Source organism: Eleginops maclovinus, chromosome 21 (assembly GCF_036324505.1).
Source record: "Eleginops maclovinus isolate JMC-PN-2008 ecotype Puerto Natales chromosome 21, JC_Emac_rtc_rv5, whole genome shotgun sequence".
NCBI classification, from domain to species: Eukaryota; Metazoa; Chordata; class Actinopteri; order Perciformes; family Eleginopidae; genus Eleginops; species Eleginops maclovinus.
The window spans coordinates 3,004,210-3,030,312 of NC_086369.1; the positions used below are offsets into that span (position 1 = coordinate 3,004,210).

Here is a 26,103-nt window from a genome sequence, read left to right on the forward strand (position 1 = left end):
CACAATGTGTAACCATTTAAAGCTGCATGTTAAAGCAACAGGAACTGTTTTACAAAGGAACCTCCATTTGGTCACCAGTAATATGTGGATGGGTTGTTTTCTAAAGGACATTCCTGTACGATCACTGCATGGATTGCCAGAAAAATACCAAACTAAGTGTAAATGAGATGTCTTTTGAGTTGTATTGAAAATCTATTAATTCCTAGGACTGTTGAAGATCAGACATACCAGAGAAACGCAATGTGGGTTCACTAGAAAGCTCTCATTTTGAATAAGCACTTTCCCTTGTTGGATGCCAGTAAAGGAAATCTTCCATGTTAGCTACTGTTTGTTTCCTTACGCACGACACCTTAAGGACATATCTGATTACACATCTTATACATGTTGGTACTTGCTACAAGTATCAAACTCTTCCCACGTTGCTTCAATTTAAAAGTCAAAATGAGCGCAGCACGCTACCCAAACTGTCAGGCTTTAGTAAATATACCACAACAAATGAGCAAAACAGGAAGCCTTGGTGACACCCAGTCTCACAGGCCTTTGTCTTCCAAACATTTCCCTCGAAATCATATTGGAAGGTTACCCTTTCCTTGGTCCTTCTAATAAACACAAGAAGATGGCACGCTCCCACAACAGAAAACTACAACTCTTCACAGCTGTGTGTGAGACTTGGAGCAACACAATGTGGTTTCAGTTATTTGACATTTTATCAGTGAGTAATAATATTTTGGGACAATGGAAGACTGAACCTTGATTATTGTTGACTTACTGTTGAAAGGATGGAGGGAAACAATGCAACACATTATTTTTACAGTGATATCCTAAATGTTTCTTCAAACGTGTGTACTTCAGCATTTGTTTAAACTCAGGAACTCAAAAATGCATTCATGAAGACTCTCAAAAAGTAAGTAAATACCTTAAGTGAATGGAAGTGATTTTCTTGGACAATGAAATGGATAGAAAACCTATTTCTAAATGAAAACCGTTTCTAAAGACGAAAGCTGTGATGATGGGGAGATGGGATCATATGAGTCATTTTATTTCCATGTCTCACATATTTGCTGAAGGTAGGGTTTACTTGCCGTGTAAATAGGACTTCATTGCTGTTCACACACACAGTGTGGGAAATGGGACCAAACAAATAATATTGAAGTGTTTCATTACAAGTCCCCTTTAGTTTCAAACATCCTTTAACTTATACACACTCACACTCATTCACACTGCACAACTGTATATGATGATGATGATGCATTTTCTGCTCACTAATGTGTAAACCACTGCGTGTCCATTACATAGGGGGTGAAGAATGAGGGGAAAACACACAGCTCATGTGTGACGGATTGTAGCTGTGACGCTTATTCTAAAAAGAGAAGTCAAATTGAAGTATTCATAATTTGAAAACTATGGCCAAGTTTTGGGGAAGAGAGAAATGCAAAGCAGAAACCCTGGGGGATGTCTTCTTGTTCTTCTGATTTCCAAAATATTCACTTCAACTTTTACATTTTCGAGCCTCCTGACTTCTCACACACCTGATCCCAATGAACGCTAACCAGCCCTTAACGAGCTCCAGCTGCTGATAACGAGCAGCTCGTCCTACAGCAGCTGTAACACACAGAGAGCTTCAGGAGAGGTGAGCAGGGAATATTGATTTATGTGTTTAACTTGATCAAACTACAGCCAGAAACAACGTTCAAACACAAGGGTTTGAATGCAGACGCAGAGATGGTTTTGGCACAATACAATAGACTGCAGCTGAGCCATTGCTTTTCATGGAGTTAAAAGAGACCTAATCTCACATTTGGGATCTAACCATGACGAACACAGAAGCCTTTGTGTTGTGTGATCCAGTGCCCACTTCATTACCCATTGATGTGTTGATTAATACAGTAGAGTAAAGTGTTCGAACGCCGGCTGCTCCTTCCAGCGAAAGGCCTGGGAAAGTAATTAAGGCAGAAATCCAGCCCTGACTGTAGCATCATCTGAAATAATAGACGGGGAGCCCGATGATGTCATGCCTTTGTGTGTGTCTATAATGCAAAGGGCCGCAGAGTAGTAACTGCTGTCGTTGTTGATAACTGTGTTAGGACTTTAGTGCTAGGAGACACCACACGATATGAAGACCCAGGTGTTGTTATGAGGAATAAAGCCTGCAGTCAACAGTGTCCAGGAAACGTGGAGCTTTATTTCCACTAGTGGTAATCTTGTCATCCATTACACATGACCAGTCAATCAGCTTTGACCACGTTGCTCCATTCGCTAGATAATTATATGGCGCAGAGGAAAAGCTATTCAAACAAAAAACAGGAGTTGTATTTGCCCTACTCTACTCTACTTAAATTTTCCATGCAGGGCTTTTAAAAGTTTCAAAGTGAACCCGAGACTCTGAATGGAAGATAAGTCATGTGTGTTGCGTGTGTGTGTACGTGCTGGAAGCTCGCACTGTGCTTTTATGAAGTGAAAAGAATGGCATTTGCATTCAGTCCTTCCCGTCAAAGGGGTATTAAAGCCATAGTGGACCGTGCTACAAGTGGGCCCCTTTTTTCCAAAGAAGGATGGATGGATGGATGGAGGGAGGGAGGGAGGGGGGGGGGGGGATGAAGCGGGACATGGTCTGACACAATGCCACTGCAGGACAGTATTCCCAGCCAGCAATGAATTACAACAACAAAGATAGTCACTGTTCTGCTTGTACAAATCACTGGATATAAATGATTCCTGGCTGTTTTACAAAGCATGATGTTTTTCTTAACTTCTCGACCTCCGCTGGTTTTAATTTCTTTAATGGTCATGTGAAAATCAACTCTTCAGGACTTCTTGTAATATCAAGTGGTTGAAACAGTTCCTATAAACACTCCACAACATATTTATATTTCTGTGTGTCTGGATATTTAGCATGCCTCTAAACAACAGCGTCTATAAATAAACCCACTGAAGAGGTCTGAGGAGCTCCTGACTCACTCACTGAGCAGCAGCGTCTGTTAGATCCATAATGATGTGATCACGGAGTCGGAACCAATAAGGCTTCTGGGGGGCCAAGAGTGTATATATAGTGATGTTGTCAGCATACCACTGCAAAGCATGTCATCCGTGCTTTGAACCATGACTACACCACTGAGTACTTTACTACTGAAGAATGGGAGAAATGTGTCAATAAAGTGTACTGCCTGCTTCAAAGATAGCTGACGTGGACAACGTAAAGTCTCTAATTTATAGTGAGCACATCATCCTGGAAAAAAGGGGGAAAAACTGACTTTTATTTGTCTAAGCAACTGGATGTGGTTTATATCAAAATTCAAGCACTCCCTTTGTGTTGATAGGTGAAGATGAAGAGGGAATTATAAAAGCTAGGGGCAGCAGTGGCTTAGTCTGTAAGGGCTTGGAATTGAGTCCAAAGGGTCGCCGGTTGACGTCCCGACTGGCAGCTGGAGAGGTGCCAGTTCTCCACCTGAGTCGGGTTTATCTGTTTGCTCTTGACTCATAAACCTGTGCCTCGCCTTTACAGCACATACACTTTGATCTCAGGCTTTGTGTGCAGAAGAAACTTGGAGAAAAAAGCTGCTCAGACATGGGCGTGGACGGGACTGCAGAGAGAGAAAGTTTAAAACCCTGAGGATCGTGACCTACGACAACTATGCACCTTTATCATAAGTATATGTTCCAGACATGCAACGTGATTTATGCTGGGTGGAAGTTATTGCAGCAAACGTCCCATTGATGTTTGAATTGCTCATTTTCAACACAAGAACAGGCATGAAACTCTCCCAGTTGTCAGCACTAGCAGAGACATAAATCAAGAAAAGAAACAAACAGTGAGCTGCAAATAATAGCAGCACTAACAGGGGGGGGGGTTAAGCTCTATAACAAAAAAGTGAGCATTTATTTTAGATTTAAGATGCATCTTGGGTCGAAGCAGTGTTAGTTTGCATAAAAAGGGTTCTGGATAACTGATAGGGTAATAAAAACTGGGCTACCATTGAGGACCCCGAAGCTCATGTATGGTGGGTAATTATTAAGAGTATTCAAGAGATTTACGACTCGTATATATTTTTATGTGTACCTTTTCAAAAATCTGCAAAATGTTGATGTTTTATTTTGTTTTGGTGAAGCCCTCTGAACTGCGTTTCTATGATAAAGACATTTGAACAAAAAAAGGTCTTTCCATGGCAATATTTAAAGAAGTATCTTTTAACTTTTTAATCGAGGCAAAGTAAAATTCAGAGAAAAAATAAATGATGATAGTAATAATAATGTTTAATAGTAATACTAATAATTAACATTTCTAATTAATAATTAAATATAAAATGTAAATGGATTTCCATCATTCTTATTAGTTAAAACCAGGATGTATTTGGTTTGTTTACATAAGTAAGATTATTTGAACTAAAGGAAAGCGTTTAATTTGCAGATTATCACTATCTTAATCTCCTAATTTTACTCATTTTGCCAGATAGAAAGCATTAGTCCATACCAGAAAATGCCTGGTCTGTTACTGTGCATTGAAAGGCACGCATTGCTCTGCCTCGAGGTTGAGTTTTGGCTGGAAATTGTTGTAATTCAGGAGAAAACCTCTGCAACCGCTGAATGAGCTCAACCCGACAGCACCCTCTGTGTCCCCGTCTGGTGACGTCAGCGCCGGACGCTCCTTATATGGACACGTGTCTCGCTCTTACAGTAGTATAACCAGAGGGTCGTTGTCAGAGCAGAGTAAGAAACGAGAGGATTTACACATCACACACACCGTGATCAGGATCGCACGGACACACCCTGTACCTGGACTACATTTACCGACATGGTGTCGATCAGGCTCCCAGCAGCAGCAGCAGCTCTCTTTGTGATTTCTCTCCTCACACACTCTGCATCAGGTGGGTCCCAGCTACTCGCACACTATTCCCATTGTGCTTTTTGCAACAAAAGTGAATAATTATGTTGTCTCGGATTATTCCCAGCATCAATATCAAAGTGTGTGCTGTAATGTAAGGGGAGTGTATGAGAACAAGGGAACTCGTGTGGTTTTATACATTTCATTCAGTAGAAACAGTCACACGCTTTTTTAAAATCACCTATTATACAGGTATAGTTTTTCTTTGTCAGATAAGCCTATTCATATGTGTTTCTTTTCACTTTTTTGAGTTTGAAGTGGTTTTGTAGAGCAGCTATTCACACTACCTCATGTGCAGTTACCAGAGGGTACCATTTATTAGAAAACCAACAGGTCTGTCCTGATATTGAATTAGGTGTACATTTAACAATATGTGCTACAATTGACAGCAGTAGTTTAGACAGTCACCTAATACAAATATTGAGTATGGTTACCATTTAAATTGAAGATTACCTCTAACACTTTAATATCCACGCTCAGTCTGTTACCCAAACAGTATCAACATTTTTTGCACAGTATTGGTTTTGCCTCAACATTTGGGTTTGTATCTAACGATGGGACTGTCCCAGCCACTAAATCTGGGATCCATTCAGCTTTTCTGAAGCCCCGGGCAGCCTTTAAACCCTCTGTGCAGGAACAACTTGGTTATTAGGTTTGATCAAACGTCCTTTCTTCTGGGGGTTCTTTGGTTGCTGCACTAATGTGGAGTTTGAACACGACTAAAGACTGCGTTTGGACACATGTTCCACTGATAGTCAGCAGTCCATACAAATATATAGGGACCTATTATTTACATTAATAGGAGCGGTGGTTTTCCCCCCTTTCAAACCTGCTGAATAGAACTAATTTCTGCTTCTCAGACCATGGTGTTGTTTCTCTTTCGGTATGTGACCCTTAATGTTTAGACCACATGTCCAAGTGTATGTTGACATCAAAACGCCAGAGTTCCCACAGCCTTTCCTCAGGAAGCACCAGTCGTTTTACTCCACGTGTTTATCGGATGCATTTTAGCAAGGGATCTATTTTTGTCATTGTTTGTTGGCATGTGCGGTTTGATCTCATGGGAACAAAATCTAGAAACAGATCAGGAGGAAATTGGGTCTATAACGGGCTTGACCCCTGCTGGTTAAAGTGACCTTTGAGGGACGATTTGGAAGGAAGATCGAAAGGTTCATAGGATGTTCAAAGTTTTTTTGCGAGCTGAGGAGCTAATTGAGGTGTGACATGACATATTTGTCATGCCAGGCTCTCCTAGAGAAAATCAATGAGTCCTTTGTACATGCGGCTAAGTTTTTAAATGAACATTGTTACTGCTAATGATCATGATTTACAGAAGTGTTGATAACTACAGTAGGTTGGTGGTTATACTAAAGGTTGTGATGATGTCGGTGTCCATCCATTTGTTGATTTATAGAAAGGTATTTGGTGTTGTATACATCAGTGAAGATAAAATACTTTTGATGTGCTGCTTTTCAACTTAATGTCATGCAGTGTTTAACGCGCCTTCTTTAATTGGCAGCCTCCTATCCCCGAGCACAGAATGTCACTTGGAAATCCACCAACTTCAAAACCTTTTTGACCTGGGAGCCCAAACCCTCAGATTACTCCTACACCGTGGACTTCTCTGCGTAAGTTCTGCACCTACATCCAAGCCTCTTTGAGAACATTACATTTAATTTCCGGCTCATTGTATTCCTCTAAAGACACATTAGGGTTGTCAGTAAATCAGCTTAAGTGCACTCTCTGTGACGTGCCCGCTTAGTAACCTTGAAAGAGAGCGTAATGGCACCAGAGCAGGATAAGAACCTGTTATTGATCCAGTAAGAGATTATATTGGAATGTCGATTTTAGGCCAAAGAAAGTAGAGAGAGCAAACAGACATTAAAAATTCAATAAGAGAAAAATGAATTAGGCAAAAACCTTACAATGCTTCCTTTGTGGCTCACTTTAAAACAGTGGCTGTTGAGTCGTCAGAGAGAGAAATATCTGCATCAGAAAACGTAAAAAGTGTTACAAGAAATGTCCTGATGGTTTCCAAAAATGATCATTTTAACAATCCATTCCCGGAAAATAGCATGTGTTTGCCACATGGAACAAACATGACTAAATGGATCTTTCTAATGGAAAGGTGTGGGACTTGCAATGGGATCAGAAATGGTGCTTTTAATCAGTTTCAATGGAAACATTTTGTCTTTAAGGGTCAGAGTGTGTGCATTTTGGCCTCACAGTTTAAAACAGACGTGGGAGCTGAGGTGTGATATTAGAACATACAAAAGAAAAACCCTTACACCCATGCCCAGATTTCCATGTGTATTAACACACCAAAATAATATTGGCAACAACTAAATCATCAGTCCCCATATATACGTATTTCTAGAAGGTGTATCCTGCTGTGATTAATCATTCGTGTTCTAGGTTAATTCAGTAATACAGTAGTTCTTGTTATATCTTACAGAAACTCATTTTATTGCTCTTCTGATTTCTAAGACAGTTTGCATCCGTCGCTCATGTCATGTGACTTGTCAATCTGTTGCAGGATTGGAAGGAACCAGCAGAATAACCCTCACTGTATCCGGTCCACAGCGACAGTTTGCGACCTGTCCGCCTCCCTCGTTGACCTGAATGCCTGCTACATGGCGGACGTCCTCTCCACCCCGCTGCTGGGGGAGACCACTGACCTCACAGAGTTCCCGAACACCGCCTCACCTCGCTTCTGCCCCTACAAAGACAGTAGGTTCTGCCGCTGCAATCTCTTGTTTTTTTCTGTTTTTCTGTGTTGTCAATAACATCTCCCTCTGTGCAGCACAGTTCTATCAAACACATTGTTCAGGCACATGCTCATACAGGTCAGCAAACAGCTGACACACAGCCAGAGAAGGAAGTGTCTGCAACTCAGTTTAAACATGTTTTATTAGATTATTCCCACTGCTTACATCTATTGTTTGTTGTTGTTTTGCATAATTTACAGTGCAGTAGACAGAAGTAGACAGTAAACCCTGTGGGCCTATTTGAAGCCGCCAACTAAATATTGTTCAAATTCACAAATAATAAATCCAGCTTTCCTGTAGTTGTGTGTGCACGCAGCTTCCCTGTTTACTGAAGCATTTCTAGCAACATTCGCTGTTTTGTCCACTCATAGATATACAAACTGATCCCCATGTTCCTCCTCCACAGCTGAAATAGGCAGACCTGACTTCAAGCTGCAAGTGAGCGAAGACAAAAAGAAGACCACGCTGTATGTGTCTGACCCACTCACCGCCATCTTCAAAGATGGACATCAGCAGACCATCAGGGACATCTTCTCTGACCAGCTGCAGTATAAAGTCACCTACCGGAGAAATAAGAGCACCGGCAAGGTGAGTGACGGCAGACATTACAGTGTGCACCTGAAACACTCATTGGTAAGACGATGCAAACTAAAGGATTTCCTCTGTGTTTCTGCAGAAAGTGTCAATCTCTAAGAGCAATGTTATAGAGCTGACAGATCTGGATAGAGGGGAGAGTTACTGCTTCAACGTGCAGGCCTACATCCCCAGCAGAGACACAGACAAACAGCTGGGGGAGATGAGCCAGACGCAGTGCTCCAATGACGACTCCCAATCCATCTTCGAAGGTGAGGTCCTGATTCTCTTAGAAGCTGCAAACGAGAACAATGTCTCATTCATGTCCTCCCTCTGCTTACGTCCCAATGCAACATTTTTGTGAAATGCAACAGCACACTCTTGTGGAAGCGATAAGCATTTATATATTTGTAGGTGGCATATTCCTGAAAATGCCTTCTTTGTGGTTAACAATGCAAGCATTAAGCTCCACAGACTTATACACACAAATGTGATGATGAGACGTTGGGACGACGCTGTGACTCATGTTTCTGTTTGGATAATAAGAAATGCAACACAGCAACACTCCCTCCCTGTGTGTGTGCGTGTGTGTGTGTGTGCGTGTGCGTGTGAAAAGGAAAATAAATTTCCCAGAAAGGTCTATACATGCTCCACCCTCGGGACAAAAACTCAACCTTGCACACATTTTTTCTAAAGCCATCTGAAGGAGGGAGTCTTATTTTGTTCGCTTGTTGCTAACAACTCCCACATTCAGCGATAATGAAAATATGTATTTGTAGGCGTATTTCTAAGATGGATTGAGATATCTTGAAATTTAGAAAAACCAGCCTTTCACTTTATGACCTTTCCTTTAGCGCAACACTGGGGACAAAGAATATTGCATCCTATCAGGGATGTAGACTTTGTCCTAGTGTATATTTCATTATCTTCTATCTTTTAAAGGGTTATGGTTAAGTCTTTAAAGTAACGTCTTGTTTTGTCCCCACAGTGTATTCGATCGGTGTGATCGCTGCGGCCATCTTCCTCATCCTGCTGCTGATAGGCTTCATCATCGCCATCACTGTGGTCTGCTGGAATCGTAGGAAGAAGGCTCTGCAGAAGGAAAAAGAAGAAGTGCCACTCAACCGTGTATAGACACACACACACACACACACACACACACACACACACACACACACACACACACACACACACACACACACACACACACACACACACATACACACACTGTGAGAACATGCGGTACAACTAAACTGCACTTGTGGGGAGGGCAGATCTAACCCAGATTTCATGTCAAACACTGGAATCTATCCTTTAGTTTCTATGAAACTGCCTCTGAATATGTTGGACATATTTTATTCCTTTTTCACTCCATGCTGCAGAAAAAGAGACTTTAGGGAACACTATTTCAACGCCTACTGTAAACTATCCTGCTGAAATTGTAATATTTCATTCCTAGTTTTTTACTTTGGTACTGCTGACTGTAGATAAATACTACCAACGGATTTTATTTATTTCATTTTTAAGTGTATTTTATAACTTGAAACCTTTGGGAGACTTTATGGGAAATCAATCTAGATTGTATTATTTTTGTATCGGATGCTTAATTTATTTGAACTGTAATTAACATATGTGTAAATGATGTGATTATTTGTAGTTTTATACTTCAGATTGTTGAGGATTATTTTATATTGTGGTGAAATGTTGATAATCTAATAAAGATTTTGCAGAAATGTAGTCCTTTTCTTTTCTGAAACTGTCTCAAATGAGTCCACTGATGTACAGGTTACAGGGAGGCAGAAAACGAGCTAGTGAACATATAGATTTCCAGTTTTGTATGAAGAGAACAAACTAAAAAACACAGAGTAAGGATGTGCAATGTCGACATGTTATAACATTAAATGTTTCACCGTAGCTACACCGACATAAAAAGTCTTTTGTTTTGACAAGAAATGTTTCTTCATATAACGTGATCCTTTTATATATCAGGAAAACAAACAATATGTACACACACTATACATAAAAAGTAACGCACGACAAATACCATGATTCTCTTTCTGAGTATTACTTCAGAACACACGATTGATCCAGTCCCTCAGAGCGAGCGTTTCTGCAGCTCCACCTGGTAAACACACTTCCCGTCTGTCTGCATGAAGCTGACCGTCATGTGATGCTCGGTGACCTGGAAGTAAGCCAGCCCCCCCACCGTGTGGTTCACAGGGCTGGAGTACAGCTGCCACGACGAGGGGACGCTGCCCTTGTGTGTGGTTGCGGTGTCACTAACCATCCCACTGCCACTCACCGCGTAGGAACTCCCATCATCCTCTCTGATGAACTGTGGGAAGAGGACAGAGTTAAATGTGAATTGTGGACGGACACAGATTTCCTTCACTGAACACACACACACACACACACACACACACACACACACACACACACACACACACACACACACACACACACACACACACACACACACACACACACACACACACACACACACACACAGTATTGTTTGTGTACCTGGATGTTGTGGTCGTGGCCGCTCAGGTACACAGTGACGTTGTACTTCTTCAGGAGGGGCCTCAGTCTTTTCACCAGACAGGAAGTTGGTCCATGATGGCCGATGGACCACACGGGATAATGACCGGCCACCACGACATAGTCTGACCTGAGAGAAGGGAGTAGAGAAAAACAGATGAGGAATATGTAAATGAATAATGTGTGAGATGTTATTACTATTATAAGCAGTGTCTCACTTGCTGCTGGCCAGTTTAGCTGTGATCCAGTCCCACTGCTGCTCTGATGCTGTGGAGTCCTCGGGTCTTGACGGCTGCGTCTGGTCGTACGTGTTTCCACACAACACCACGGTGTCAATCATCAGGACGCCCACTGACACGTTGGTGTGGGGGACAGTGAACCGGAGATCATAATAGAGACTTGGGTAATTCCTACAGATACAAACAAGTTATATATCAAATGATGTAATGAAAAAATATATAGTCAGCAGGGTATTGGGCGCCAAATGTATTGATGATTTTACAATTTTGTGGCTGAATTATCATCAATCACTTTCTCACATTTGGTAAAATGAGGTTAGATATTTACCAGCGCTGGGATGTGTTGGAGTAAGCGATCTGAGCGGAGATGTTGCCCCTGTGGTCGTGGTTTCCTGCAGTGAGGTACCATGGGATATCCAGCAGAGAGGCCTGGGAGAAAACCCCTTCATATGTGTACTGTGGATAAGAAACCAGAAGCACCACACCTGAGGAACTAGAGCTGAAAGGAATGAATATTTGTTCTTATCTGCCCCTATAGGGCTTCAATACTTCCTTATCACAAATATGTCTCAACCCACAGTGTTTGCTCAGTGATCTGACCTTAAAGCGAGGGTCGTCCACATTCTTCACACCGTCAAAGTAGAAGTGATCTCCGAGGCTGAGCACAAAGTCCACCCCTTCATTGCGGGCCAGCCTGTCCAGCTCCCCAGCGACAGCCTCCTCATGGGGGGTGTAGTACGGAGGCAAAGGAATACCCCCCCAGTCAGCGAGCACCACGAAACGCAGAGTCGCTGTGTGGAATCACAACACACCTCTGTCACTTCCTCATCACACGTTCAGTTAGAGGTTTCAACACAAGTGATTAACCTTAAAGATTTGAGTCATACTTCCTGAAACACTGTCATTGAAAGCTTCCTGATTGAGTCAAATAAAATATAATGTAGGGAAACAGAATCTGGCAAATCAGGTCTACCAAATTCATGACATTGCACTTTAGAAACTTAAATGATTTGTGCTTTTCTTGTCCTATCCTGTCCTTAATTACAAACTGAGAATAACATATTGACATTATTTCATTGGTATTTCCACAAGCCCAAGCTCGGCTCAGGCTTAACCCTGGCTCCTTACCAGGATCCGGAGTTTGGATTCGAGTCCAGCAGTGTGGTACACAGAGCGCCAGCAGCACACACGCCAGTCGGTCCATTTCTTCTGTTTTTTTTCTGCTCTGTTTAAAAGTGAAACCACAGTGCCATGGTGACATGTGACTTCCTGCGCCGAGCCAGGCGAGAAAAAAAACAATGTATTGGCTGGTGATTAACACACTGAACGAGTTGCTCATTGAATGCACTTTTCTGTAACAGTCACGCAGGTTCCATTGCGCAATACATCACACTGACAGCTGGGACAATGTCCTTAACGATGACAAGACCTGTACGGGCAAGTCTGGTGTCTCCATATGATCACCACTGTTCTCTCTGTGAAACTGCCTTTTAGTTTGTACACCTGTATATTGATTGTATGCTCATGATTGCAGAATACATCACAACAATTACAGTAATGATTTGAATGGTTTTACTAAAATGTACTCACTTTTTTGGAGACCTCTGCGGATGAGTTGGCTCCTGGTTCAAACCTCTGGATTTTGAGTTATCAAAGAAACAAGCTGAGCAAACGTTAGAGGTGACTGGAGTGCCAATAACTGTGCAACTCTGATGGAACAAAGCCAACACAAAAAGCCAGTAACGTTTGAAGACAGCAAAGTCAATAGTGTTTATTCTGTCCTACACTTCTATATTGTGAGTGTAATGAACATACAATGTCACAGCTATCGTAGCAGTGTGAGGATGTATTTGTACCTGTGTACTTTATGTTATGAAGTCAAGAATAAATTCATTTAATATCAACAAATCTCATGCAAATACCAAAATGAACAATGTGTTAGTCCTGTATCTCATCAGTAATCTAAACAACGAGACCTTTAAACACTGGAACCTTGGCTTTATTCAGAATAACATCAGTGCTTTTCCTTGGATATCCTCATGCATTTGTGTCATGTGACAACGTGTGTCATTAAAAGTCATCTATTGAGTTGGATGAACTCAGTCACCTATGTTTGCTAAGACTCCACCGAGGCGTTGTGGACGTGCATTTCGGTTGGGAACATCACAGGAGGTGCTGAAAGGGGAACAAGTTTGTTGTATAGGGTAAAAAAGGGGCCTTACAAAATGACAACAACTATGCTTGTACTACTTAGTATTGTGTTTTACGAAGAAAGGAATGGAGAGGCAAGGCAAGTTTATTTATATAGCACCTTTCAACACAAGGCAATTCAAAGTGCTTTACAAAAATGAAAGACATGAAGAGGATTTAGGAATAGTGCAGCATAAACACATTATAAAAATCCTTTAAAAGCAAAGATAATAAAATAAACACAACAGGTATAAAATACATGCATAAAGTTACGGTGCAGAATAAAAGTCACAGTGCAATGTTAGATAAGAACAGTTCAATTAAAAGCAGCGAGAAAAGACATGTTTTCAGCCTGGATTTAAAAGTAGTCAGAGTAGCAGCTGACCTGCAGGGTTCTGGAGTTTGTTCCAGATATTTGGAGCATAATAACTGAACACTGCCTCTCCTTCTTTAGTTCTGACTCTGGAGACAGAAAGCTGATCCGTCCCAGAAGACCTGAGAGTTCTGGATGGTTCATAATGTAGCAGGAGATCACAAATGTATTTTGGGCCTAAACTATTCAATGCTTTATAAACCAGCAGCAGAACTTTGAAATCAATTCTCTGAAAGGCAGGAAGCCAGTGTAAGGACTGCAGAACTGGACTGATGTGATCCCCTCTCTCAGTGTTTAGAGAGGACTCGAACAGCAGTGTTCTGAATCAGCTGCAGCTTTCTAATGGATGTCTAAGTGAGACCTGTAAAGACACCATTACAGTAGTCCAGAGGTGGCATTAAAATAGGATAGTTTAGATAGAAATAAGGTTTTAATAAAGCCCCTTAGTGTCGTGTTGTGTTACCCACTCCTGTACACTGGGTGGCGGTATGCACCTTACAGCTGTTTGCACTGCGCCTTTCAACCTGAGAGAAGAAGAGGAAGATGAACTGTAGCAAACCCGAGCAAACCAAACCGGTCGTAGTGTCAGAAACATGGCGACTTTCAGTAAATATGTGACAGCGAAGAACTCCTCCATAGCAGGCGGTATTTGCTGGTTTTATACCTGCTGAAGCGCAGAAGACGGACGCAGAAACGGAGCGGGTAAGTCGGAGCAGTAAATACAGTTAAACACAGAAATGGAGGTTTTCAGGTGAGTTTGTGACGGCTGTCAGAGTGCTAATTAGCAGCTGCTAGCCCCTCCATTCTGACAGGTGACCTGCCGTGGGAAACCTCTTGAATTGACTTCCATGTTTTTTAATGAGCAGGCGGCTCTATCCTGCGCACTTTGGCCGCCTTGCTCACTGATCCGACCAGCTCCAAAACCAGCACAACCGAGTCATTGTTCTGCAAAAACTCACTTTACAAGATCCCCGTATGCACACCCATGAACTGCCGAAGTGTGTAACTTTACCTTACTTTGTAATTTCTGAATGATCAAGTTTCTGTGTTGAGATATGAATGTTTTCTTTGTTATTCTTTGTCCTCACGTTGCTCTCAGTAGGGATTCTGTCGCTTGAAAAGAATCGCCACGCCAAAGTTCTGTTAAAAAAATAGTATTTTAAGTGTATCTTACAAGGAAAAGTTTGTTATACTGTATACAAATAGCACTTTAGAATTGTGATATGCAACTTGTGGTTCCGGCATAACTTATATTAAAAACAACTTTAAAAAAAATAAAGAAAATATAAGTTTAACATGGGGTATTCAAGAGGGAAAAGAGGCGTTCAATGACACAACGGTCCCTGAAGCCTGTTGTGTATACTTTGTGTACTTCCTGCTACAATGCAAGCATACATGGCATTGGAAACAGACAGAAGCACTGGCAACTATTAAAAAAAGTACATAGAACTTAGTTTAAATGCATACTCTTATTTGATCATCTTCCTAATTAAAATAATTATAATGTACACATTTAAAATCTTCACTGCTTTTTCGTCTGAAATCTTCCAAAGGGCAGAAGCGTATTCCCTAGTACCAAACATATTAACATTGTGCCTACTAGATATGGATCATCACCTCTCAGCACACATACATTTGAAATTAGCTTTGTTTATATATGTTTGTTTGTGCCCATTCAACATGCTCACACAAATATCTGTCTGATTCATTATTTTTCTCTTTGCAGTATAAAAGGAGGCTCGGAGCTAGTACTGAACAATGAGGTATGACTGTTTTATTTTGACATGTGTCTGGGGTTTATAAAGTTTGTAAGCTGTAGTTGTATCACAGCCCACCGTTTGTCGCATCTCTTCATTCAGAAAGATGCCAAAAAAGACCGTGCAGCGGTGGACAAGGTTTTCTTTGGGAGGATTTTCCAGATTCTGCGGATCATGGTACCCCAATTCTTCTCCATGGAGGTAAGGCATCGACCTGCTGATTAGCTTCATAATCGTTACCATGTTGTTCGAGATGTTTAAAGCATCTCCACAAATGAAACGCTAAAAAGTATTTTTAGGTTTGCTGGTTTGTTTTGAGCAAAAGCATCCTAAATCTTGATCAGGCGTGTCAGAGTTTGTTCATGGCACACAGTTTTCTGCAGGGATTTTACTTCTGGGATGTCGGATGAATACCCAAATAGTGCAGGTGATTTCAGATGAGATTTTTTTTGTTATAATGCCAGAAGCGTCACCTTAAAGCCTACCTAGAAGTTATATTCGAAAACACTTTATACAATGCTAGGGTAAATTAGAAATCCTTTATTCCTCCCACATCAGAAAATACGTATAGTAGTTAGATAGTTTTAAGATTTTGATAACCAAGAGTTGAACATCAATCCAAAAGTCATTCTGACTTAGTGCACCTTTGGCACACATGTATATCAGCTCCATAAGCCAAGGCCACAGCCACTTGTTTCCTCTGGTTCAGTGTGTTATCCGATCAGTTCAGCAGATATGAGCCGAGTGAAGTGCAGCACGATTAAGGCTTTTATGATGCGCAGGGTTTTAAAGCTTCACCATCTATTATCTGTGTTTGCTGTTTTCCCCCAAAGACTGGCTACCTCGCCTTAATCGCCGCCATGTTGGTGGCCAGGACCTACTGTGACGTATGGATGATCCAGAACGGCACCATGATCGAAAGGTCTGACTGTTATTACAAGTTTGAACAGTGATTTTACAATTCACTACCATAAAAGTTTATTGGGGTATCATGTTGTCACCGTCTAGCAGCCATGTGAATGTTAAATAAATCCACAGCTGAGGGACAGGAGGACTATAAGCAGTTAAGGCCCAGTTTAAAGTGTTTGAAAAGCCATATATATATTCATTGCTTTTTCTATCCAGTGGTGCAGGAATGAGTCCTCAAACTCTACCCTTTGTTAGCATATAACCATTTCATGTTCCCTCGTCTCAAAGTCGATGTTTTTTTTTGGTTAGAAGCCTGAAATAAGGTCTGTGGTTTACACAAGCTTAAGATATTATCATGTGTTCTTATATGACAGAGGAGACGTCAGTAAATACCCCACATTAGCCTTCTGTAGCTTGGCGGGGATGGCGTAAAGTCATGTGACCAGGCTGTAGCTTGTTTGTAGCCTATTGTTAGCTTTTAACTTCTGCTGGTTGCATTTACACTTAAAAAAACAAAGTGGTGTTCATATGTGGAAACTGCTCTGCTGACCAAAACATGTAAAGTATCATGAATGCGTGTTTGCCACAGAGCCATTCCAAAATCTAAGGGAAAAATCCCATTAGCCTTCTGTTGAGGCAGCCCTTACGATGCTAACTTCCTGGTCAGCCTACAAAAATACGTCAATACTTTCCCCCTCTGTTGCAGGAGCTGATAACTCTGTTTTGCTTCTCCACAGCGGTATTATAAGCAGAGACAGCGCTCTGTTCAAGAAGCACTTTTATTCCTACATAACAGTCATACCCGGGGTAACTCTCCCACAGAATGTGTTTTATAGAAGTGGTGTTGACGTTGTGAGAGTGTCGTGTTGTGATTTCCCCATCACTCACTGTCTGAGGACTACATTTCCATTCAAGCCATAACAGCCCCCCCACCCCCCCCCCCCCCACCACCTGTGCATTATTAAAAATAATACATTTAGCAAACAGTAGCTTGATTTTTCTCATGGAGTTCCATTCACTTTGTGTAGGATACTTTAACAAAACAAACCGATTTGAGGAATAAAGTTTTACTTAGAAATAATAAAATAAAATATTGAATGATGTTTTTGTGATGGGAGAAACCTTTCTGTCCTCTACAAATGCCTTCCTGGCAGAATACAACGTTCATCAGCAGTCTTAAATGAATCAGACCCTTAATCTGACTTTATATCAATTCTTTTAAAAAGTTGTATAATTCTGACTTTCTTAACTCTAAATGAATCTTCTATTTATTATAGTATTCTTTGAAGAGGATTTGCTAAGGCTCACATTATTGTACGGCCCTTGAGCTGGCGCATTATTGTCCCACAAGTCAATATGCACAGAAATAGCCTGAACATAAACTGAATGGTATTCCTGAGTCCTCCAGTGTCAGGGCTCCACTGTTACTGTCTGGTCTTTTTTTGTTTGTTAGCAGTCCAGCAGAGCAGCATTGGTTCAGAAAGGCAAATGAAGTGTATCGGGCCCCAGTGTGTGTCCCTCTGACCTTCCTGTTTGCTCATCTCTGTGCATGTTGTGGTTTGCAGTGCTATTATCGGCCGCTCGCCAAAAGATTTCAAGACCTTCTTGTTCAGCTTTATCAAATTCATGCCAGCTGTAAGTTTTTATTTTTACTTGTCACACTCCTGAGTGCGATGTTAATTTCTATCTCTATTATTCTGCCGTGTCGGCTCATGCTCTTGCACATTTTTGGCAGTTTAATTTTTTACAGAGGAGACCTGACATGACAAACCCTGACATTTCTGTCTTCCTGTGTAGTTAGTTACTAACTTCCTGGTGATGGAGGAATATCTCATTCAATCATTTCACGCACTAAAACCCCCCCTGTCATGTTGCATGATCATTAATTAGATTTGAACTTAAGCAAATATACCATTCCCCTCAATGTTAAATGAAAAGGCTGTATTCTATATATTTTGAACTATCAACAAACATAATGAAGGACAAAAATAAGACTTGATATGGTCTCGTAATACTTTTGAACTTCTATGTTAACACTGAGAAGTATAATTCCATTACTTTTGATCTCTTAAATGACAGTAACTTCTCAAAAAGTAAGGATTTGCTGGGATAAGACCTCTCATACTTTAGTCGTATACACGGTTTTGTTGATAGTTAGAAAGATATAGATTATCTCCAGCCGAATTCTTTAAATTGTGAGTTTGCTCCTCTAAAGTAACACTAAATATTGCATGTTTCTTTCATCCCCTATCCTCTGCTTTAATTAAATATATAAAAAAGCATATCTGCATGAACAATATACAAGCTGTCCTTTAGCTGACGGCTCACACTGAGAGATGGATACATGTGTGTTTTGTGCGACTGGCTCATTTCAGATAGCCTTGGTGAACAACTTCCTGAAGTTGGGTCTATTCGAGCTGAAGCTGAGGTTCCGCGAGAGGCTCACAAAGCACTTATACGACCAGTACTTGCAGTAAGTACTGAAGAAACACCAACGCTGCTTTCAGATCTTTTACGTCGTATGTCAAAGAATATTCTCTGGTTCCATGTAGTAGATAAACAACTCATTCAACCCTCCTTTCAGTCAGTTTGTCCCTGGGCTGAAGTGTTATCAGTCAAATGCAATTTAGCAGATAATTGCAGTATAATTACTTGTTCTTCAGCTGGGGGAAGAAGAAGAAGTCATTTACCTTGACCTTGATGCTTTTGACCGGTTTAACCTCTGACACACATCTGGAGGTTACGTCGCTGTTATGTCACTGTTATGTGTGTTTCTCTGACTTTTGACCCCGTGTCCTGCCTCTTCAGGGGCTTCACCTACTACAAAATGGGGAACCTGGACAACCGGATAGCCAACGCCGACCAGCTGCTGACACAGGATGTGGAGAGGTTCTGCAACAGTGTGGTGGACCTTTACTCAAACCTCAGCAAGGTACCACACTGTGCTAACGATCAAAGTCTACCATTCACGTTACTCATATTTATGACCCCCCCCCCATACACCACAAGATAACAAGTGACTTTTTGCACATTAGTCATATTCATTCATTGTATTTACAACTGTCCATACTGGTTATTTCACCATTATTTACTCAAATCTACTAATTACCAATACTGGTGTAAAGTGTACTTTGTTTATGCTACTGTTCATTGTTTTTAAACCTATAAATAGTGTACAGCTTTTCAGATCTGTCATATTTATACATTATACGTTCACTTCTTTATTTCCATTCTATACGAGTGAAACAGTAAAAAGCATTTGCATGCATGAAGCAGATATGATATTATAAAGCCCAGCCTATTGTCTGGGAGCTATGATACTGTACCCAGGGCCATGATCTGTGAAGGTGCTCCAGGTAAAAAGTAAACCTCCTTTTCACATCACCTCTCGGACTCCTGCACATTCAGATGTGTTTGTGTTGAGAACATTAGATCTACCTTTTATCCATCAAAGACGAGTTCAGCTCCCTCTGATATTAGGGGTGTATTTGCACATTAGATATTTACAGAGGTTACATGGAGTCATTGACCACACCATGCTGCTGCATTGAGGGTGATGTACCAGGCCAACCCTGCAAACACTCAACTGAATGCAGGTTCTCCTAAATGATTTTGAGTCCTTGAGCAGCTCATGCATGATGATATTAGTGTCTTGTGAAAAGCATGGAAGCTAAACACTGCTATAAACAAGTTGTATCCCCGATGAGTTTTCAGAGAATGTCAGTATTATTTTTAAACCTTCTGTCCTCTCTGTCCTGCAGCCTCTGTTGGATATCTGCCTGTACATCTTCAAGCTGACAACTGCCATCGGTGCTCAGGTAAGCGTGTTAAATCATCCAGGCTAACCTTGTTTTTAGTGCTACACTTTTATTACAAATCTCCCCTATTGCCCCCCCCCCCCAGGGCCCAACAGTGATGATGACCTACCTGATGATCTCAGGTCTCTTCCTGACCCGACTGAGGCGGCCAATAGGAAAGATGACGGTCACCGAGCAGCGGTACGAGGGAGAGTACCGCTTCGTCAACTCTCGCCTCATCACCAACAGGTAAACGCACCACAAGCTGCTCAAACCCGATCCCCGTACGACTGTTAGCTTCAGCGCTACAGTGAGACTTCCTTCCTCTCTGCAGTGAGGAGATCGCCTTCTACAACGGGAACATGAGGGAAAAACAGACCATTCACAGCACTTTCAAGAAACTGGTGAGGGACACTTTGTTTGGGATGTGTGAGTCTGTGTTCAGAGCAACTCCACTTACTGATTATTTCCCCCGGCTTCAGAATTGTGACATATTTAATTTGTCTTCCAGGTGGACCACTTGCATAAATTTATCTTCTTCCGCTTCTCCATGGGATTTGTGGACAGCATGATTGCCAAGTGTAAGTAGATATGTATCTCGTCTAGATTAAGTGACTGTGAATGTTTGGGAGTCTGCACAGGCATTTGTACAAAACCTTGCTTTAACAGTTATCGCCTGATTGAAATCATGGACAGAATCTGTAAATATAAGCAGAAACATGTCTGGTAAATACTCAGGTCTTCTCAGAACCCTGATCTTTCCGTGTGTGTGTCCTCTCTTATGTTTCTCCATGCTGTTCTCTCTCTGCAGACCTGGCCACTGTAGTGGGTTACCTGGTGGTGAGCCGGCCTTTCCTCACACCGGGACACCCCCGACACCTGAACAGCACACACTCTGAGCTGCTGGAGGTCAGAAAATCACCCTCACACACACACACACACACACACACACACACACACACACACACACACACACACACACACACACACACACACACACACACACACACACACACACACACACACACACACACATACTTAAAAGAAATGCATACATGTATTAGAAAATGCTGTACTACAGTAATAGTTGGTGTAACCTGCTGCTGTTGGACCTCTGTAGGATTACTACCAGAGTGGGAGGATGCTCCTCAGACTGTCCCAGGCTCTGGGCAGGATCGTACTGGCCGGCCGAGAGATGACCCGCCTCTCAGGGTGAGTGTGAACAGTACAACACAGGTGGATAAGTTTAAATAAATGTTATGGTCATTAATAGATGCCAGTAAGGAACGACATACTGGATATCAAATGAGTGATTAACCGTTTTGAATTCAAGTGTTTATTCATGTATATATTTGTCCCTCACAGATTCACTTCCCGAATCACTGAGCTGATGAAAGTCCTGAAGGATCTGAATTCTGGAAGATATGAGCGCACCATGGTCTCCCAGCATGAGAAGGGTACACACCACTCCCAATATGTGACAGAAATGAATCTGATCTCAGGAAACTGGAGCCAAAGTGTCTGATTTGTGAGGTTTTTTATCCTGTTTAGATTCAGACGCTTCCGAAAAGCTTGTACTGGTGCCTGGAAGTGGACAAGTTATCAACCGAGACAACATCATCAAGTAGGTCTCTTATTCTATATCAAAATATTCTCCTTCTTTTCCTAGTATCAGATTTAAAGCAACATGTTCGTCTTGCAGATTCGACCACACCCCACTAGCGACACCTAATGGAGACGTGTTGATCAAAGACCTCTCATTTGAGGTATTATTCATCACCTTATCTCACCCAGACTTATACATTGGTTTGAAATATGGAGTTTGGTTGCATGGTTTTGCCCGACGTTGTTATATTCAATAAGACATCACGTGTTTCTCTGCCCTCTGAAGGTGAGCTCCGGCACTAATGTGCTGGTGTGTGGACCAAACGGCTGTGGAAAGAGCTCTCTGTTCAGGGTGCTCGGAGAGGTGAGAGAGAGAGAAGATTTGCTCTGTAAAGTAATCAACATGAATTCCCCATGTGTTTCTTTTAAAACAATGTGTGTGTGCTTTCTTAAAAGCTGTGGCCTCTGTTCGGAGGAAATCTGACAAAACCAGAGAGAGGGAAGCTGTTCTATGTACCACAGGTAAAAGATCTTCACAGTTCCACTCCCAACAACATCCAACTATCGCATGTTTAGGAGAAGTTTCTCTAATGGATCCAGTTAAGCATCTCGGACTAAATAAAAAAACTACAACTGCATGTGAATTTGAACAATTCCTGGACATGTTGTGTTTCTGCAGAGACCCTACATGACCCTGGGCTCTCTGAGGGACCAGGTCATTTATCCTGACACGTTTGACGACCAGAACCGGAAAGGCATCTCTGATCAGGTGGGACACAACACGCTGACACACACTTCACACACTCACTCCTGTTGTCTGTGTGTGTTTTATAGTTACACGCATCTTCCTGCCTGTGTGTGTGTAGGTGCTGAAGGAGTACCTGGACAACGTGCAGCTGGGTCACATCCTGGACCGGGAGGGCAGCTGGGACTGTGTGCAGGACTGGATGGACGTGCTCAGTGGAGGAGAGAAGCAGAGGATGGCTGTGAGGACTCACTTTCTAAGGAAGCATGACACAGGGATTGATTTAAATAACGATAAACACTGAATATTTAAAGAACACCGTGGACCATCTTTTAATCTGATGGTCAAACGTCACAGTACTAATGTCCGGTCCTCCTGTTAATAAAGTTAACTATTCAAATTCTTTTAGCTGTGGCAGTTCAAGGAGAGTAAATCCAACAGCTTATTTGATCTATCAGCACGGAGAGTTATATATTCGTCTATGGAGTTTTTTCACTTCCTCTTCAGTGCTGACTGTCTATTTCTGTTTGCAGATGGCCAGACTGTTCTACCACAAGCCCCAGTTTGCCATCCTGGACGAGTGCACCAGTGCAGTGAGTGTGGATGTGGAGGACTTCATCTACAGCCACTGCAGGACGGTACGCACCGACAACACACCATTCAGTACACAGATACTCTACATCTCTAAGAACCAACACTGTCTCAGTAAAGAGTGGTGAAGGATGATGTCTTTCTGTAGGCTGATGCTAAATGCTGCTAAAATGCTAACCTATAGACAGATGTTCTGCTTCCTCCACCTCTCTATTGAAGAAGTGATAAGTGAGCAGGTGTGGATCTCTGTACTAGTTGTGTGTCCTTTGCTCCACAGGTTGGCATCACCTTGTTCACAGTGTCCCACAGAAAGTCTCTGTGGAAGCACCACGAGGTAAGAGCTGTGTTTCCTTATTCTCATGATATTTGTTATTAATTAAGGCAAAACTGTTTTTTTAATTTAGTTTTTTTGGTATCAAAATCCAACTGTAAAAACAGCAGTCTGAAGTTGTGATTTGTTCCTATTTTGATATCATTTTTTAATATACTTTGCAGTTTAAATATGTTTTCTATATTATATTTTTAATTTCTCTAAGTTTGTATGTCATTTCTGTTGTTTAGTCCTAAACACACAGTGCGTTTCAGGGCTTCTGTATCTGTCTGTCTAAACATGTCAAACTTCAGTGTTTTCTAATTGAAATATGTCTTCTTGTAACTGACTGGTATCTCTTATGTTTCCTGTGTGCCGCGAAGTATTACCTCCACATGGACGGCAGAGGGAACTACGAGTTCAAGCCCATCACAGAGGAAACCGTGGAGTTTGGCTCGTAACTGTTCGCTGCAGTCCTCCCACAATGCACTGCTCTGATGAAACCAGTCCACTAATTCTTTGCACTCGAGACTTTAGAAAATAGCTGAAACTACAGACTAATGTTTTTAATCATTTTGCTTCCTTTGTTTGTTCTGTTATTTAAATCATCACTTTAGTCCCGTCTAATCATTGACATGTTCAGTGCGATATATATGTAATTTACATTACACTCTACGGTTTTAATCATCTCTGCATCGCAGTCGTATCTGACATCAGTAACAGAGGTCAGCCTGTAGGGATAAGCTGCATACCACAGTGGTCTTTAAGTCCCACAGTAACACCGATTTATGTTTGCACAGCGTTTCGGTTCTTTATGTGCATTAACAAGGGAGTAATGTAGGAATACTGTTAGTTTAACTCAGCTGACAGAAGATAAGAGCAGTGGAGGCTGGTCATAACTTCCTCAAAATAACAAAGGGACTGTTATTCCCAAGTAAACTATTACCTCGAAGTGTCACACTATTATCTAATGGTTAAAACATAGTTATCCAAGTATAAATGGAGGTTAAATAATGTCATGCATACCCACTTTCTCCCGTCATTGTTGCTCTGTTCATTCCTGGCCCTTTTCCTTCTGGCCAAATGACGGGAAATAAAAGCCTCTTGGGTAATCCATAGAGCATAAGACTGTAGAGAACAAGACTGAATCTGAACTCCATATGGCATGTCAAGACAGTGAAATATTTGTGAGTAAGGACTTGAAAAAAAGCCAACCTCTTTGCCTCTGTAGCTTCAGGACAAACAGTGCTCACTGGAACAGAATGATCTTTTTAGGTGGCAAAAGGAAATAACGTCATCGAACCTCTGGAAGAATTTTTCCAGGAACTTATTGGTCACAAATTCAGGCCTTCAGGAGAGTGTTGAAAATATGAACTCACCAGTATCTTCAACACTCCTCCTGTCGTGGTCTGATGATGTGTGTGTGTGTGATTACCGTCGTAGTATGATGGTCCTGCATCAGGTCCAGCCATCGCCCCAGCGTTTCGACGTTTAGCGACAGTATCCGTTAATTTTCACTGTGCAATGAGACATTTTTCTCCTGATGAAACCATTGTAGCAGTGCAGTCTTTTGTGCGCTTGGAAGTAGGAAGCTATCGTATACCATCCAATTTATATCCCCTTGCTCCACATTAGAGCTGATTCATTACGCAGTGCCTCTCCATGATCCGATTGGGCCTCAGAGTCAAGGACAGACTAATGATAAATAATCCTAATAATTAAAAATGGCTAGAAAACACGAATACAGATAGAGCACTTAGTACATAGTTTGTTTTCAATTCCAACAATGATGAAACGGTTAGTCAAGGGGTTTGCCTTTTACCCACTGTAGGGTCTTTTAGATCATAGCTGTATGATTATAATTGTTGGAAAATCAGCTAGTTTATGTTAGCTGAAGCGACTGATCAAAAGACAGATTCTTATTTAATTATTAATCATTGTCCTCTTACTAAAGGCTAATCATTAACCTCTCCATTTCCATTCAGTTCAAATGTAATATTTTTTGGGAGGTAGGATCCAAAATGTTTGGTTATCTGGGGACTGGGTCTAAAGTGCGGTTATGGCGTCTCTGATACATGAATATGCCGGCAGTCCCCCAGCACCCACGTGCTCTGTATACTGTAACTTTATATTGAATGTGTGAAAATGTAAAGAAAGAGCCTCAGCTTTGACCATGGTTTTATATGGATAATAATGTCATGATCTCACTCTGCATTAAAATAATAAGACAATGAATAATTTACAAAAAGTCTCTTTCTTTATTTCTGTCTTTGGGTTAGAGGGGAGTACTCCCTAATGTAGGTCAAATGTTAACTCCTCTAATGTTTCTTCTCTGACGCTGAAACATTTGTTGTCATATCCCAACAGAAAAAGCACAAACCCTCAGTTATTAGTCCTTTTAATGTCATTCCATTAATCATGACACATTTGTGAAAGAGGTCGACTATCATTCATGAAAAGTGTGGTAGTAGAACACAGAGAGAAATCATAACAATTTCAATTTGCTGCGGATTAAATAGTTGCACGATTTCTCTCAAAACTATAAATCTGTGTTGTTCAGTCACATTCATTTTTATAATCCAGGCAGGGAACGATTCCAAGAAGGTGCTTCATATCTTGGAGAATCCTGCAGTGAAGTGAGGGTTTAAAGGCAGCAGGACAGTGTATGAAGTCAATCTTTTATTTTGGAAATCCAGCCAGTACAAGTGTCCTCACCTGGCTCGAACATATATTCACACAGAGGCTCTTTTTGGTTCTCAGCCCCCTTGTAACGTTGTGATCCTTGAGGTTCTTCTCACCCCTCTTTTTCACTAATGGTCCCCATAT

The 26,103-nt window shown here is 41.5% G+C and overlaps 3 protein-coding genes across 6 annotated transcripts; 2 read left to right on the forward strand and 1 right to left on the reverse strand.

Moving 5' to 3' along the window:
* Positions 1–4,620: 4,620 nt before the first annotated feature.
* On the forward strand, positions 4,621–9,953 carry f3a (coagulation factor IIIa). Of its 3 annotated transcripts, none has more exons than XM_063912578.1 (7): positions 4,621–4,862; positions 6,399–6,507; positions 7,416–7,609; positions 8,054–8,235; positions 8,324–8,492; positions 9,209–9,378; positions 9,441–9,953. In XM_063912578.1, exons 1-6 carry the CDS (start codon positions 4,790–4,792, stop codon positions 9,352–9,354), a joined length of 873 nt encoding a protein of 290 aa, XP_063768648.1. In that variant the 5' UTR covers positions 4,621–4,789; the 3' UTR covers positions 9,355–9,378; positions 9,441–9,953. The 3 variants fall into 3 exon arrangements, with proteins under 3 accessions (XP_063768648.1, XP_063768649.1, XP_063768647.1); XM_063912579.1 differs by having other exon boundaries at positions 9,209–9,354; positions 9,423–9,953; XM_063912577.1 differs by having other exon boundaries at positions 9,209–9,953.
* Positions 7,772–12,285, reverse strand: acp5b (acid phosphatase 5b, tartrate resistant). Of its 2 annotated transcripts, none has more exons than XR_010168364.1 (7): positions 12,129–12,285; positions 11,601–11,791; positions 11,329–11,456; positions 10,980–11,171; positions 10,744–10,891; positions 10,265–10,555; positions 7,772–9,312 (listed from the first exon to the last, which is right to left on the reverse strand). XR_010168364.1 is itself a non-coding variant. In XM_063912575.1 (7 exons), exons 1-6 carry the CDS (start codon positions 12,259–12,261, stop codon positions 10,316–10,318), a joined length of 1,032 nt encoding a protein of 343 aa, XP_063768645.1. In that variant the 5' UTR covers positions 12,262–12,285; the 3' UTR covers positions 7,772–9,312; positions 10,289–10,315. The 2 variants fall into 2 exon arrangements, 1 of the variants encoding a protein (XP_063768645.1); XM_063912575.1 differs by having other exon boundaries at positions 10,289–10,555.
* Positions 12,286–14,153: 1,868 nt separating this feature from the next.
* abcd3a (ATP-binding cassette, sub-family D (ALD), member 3a) lies at positions 14,154–25,525 on the forward strand. Its single transcript, XM_063912259.1, is given in 24 exon segments — positions 14,154–14,208; positions 14,211–14,265; positions 15,290–15,326; positions 15,423–15,521; positions 16,154–16,242; positions 17,795–17,864; positions 18,605–18,702; positions 19,038–19,161; positions 19,991–20,047; positions 20,133–20,275; positions 20,361–20,430; positions 20,538–20,607; positions 20,838–20,935; positions 21,147–21,238; positions 21,392–21,483; positions 21,578–21,650; positions 21,729–21,792; positions 21,918–21,995; positions 22,088–22,153; positions 22,311–22,400; positions 22,498–22,617; positions 22,910–23,014; positions 23,245–23,301; positions 23,661–25,525. Coding segments are annotated over 24 exon segments (1,977 nt in total). The 5' UTR covers positions 14,154–14,156; the 3' UTR covers positions 23,739–25,525.
* The last annotated feature ends 578 nt before the right edge of the window (positions 25,526–26,103 follow it).

Excerpts from the sequence above, each read along its gene's own strand:
- f3a (XM_063912577.1), top strand. The coding sequence starts at position 4,790 with ATGGTGTCGATCAGGCTCCCAGCAGCAGCAGCAGCTCTCTTTGTGATT. Across the intron at positions 6,508-7,415 it reads TACACCGTGGACTTCTCTGC|GATTGGAAGGAACCAGCAGA; the intron begins GTAAGTTCTGCA and ends AATCTGTTGCAG. Across the intron at positions 8,493-9,208 it reads CTCCCAATCCATCTTCGAAG|TGTATTCGATCGGTGTGATC; the intron begins GTGAGGTCCTGA and ends TTGTCCCCACAG.
- acp5b (XM_063912575.1), bottom strand. The coding sequence starts at position 12,261 with ATGTCACCATGGCACTGTGGTTTCACTTTTAAACAGAGCAGAAAAAAA. Across the intron at positions 11,172-11,328 it reads TCCAACACATCCCAGCGCTG|GAATTACCCAAGTCTCTATT; the intron begins GTAAATATCTAA and ends TTGTATCTGTAG. Across the intron at positions 10,892-10,979 it reads GCTAAACTGGCCAGCAGCAA|GTCAGACTATGTCGTGGTGG; the intron begins GTGAGACACTGC and ends CCCTTCTCTCAG.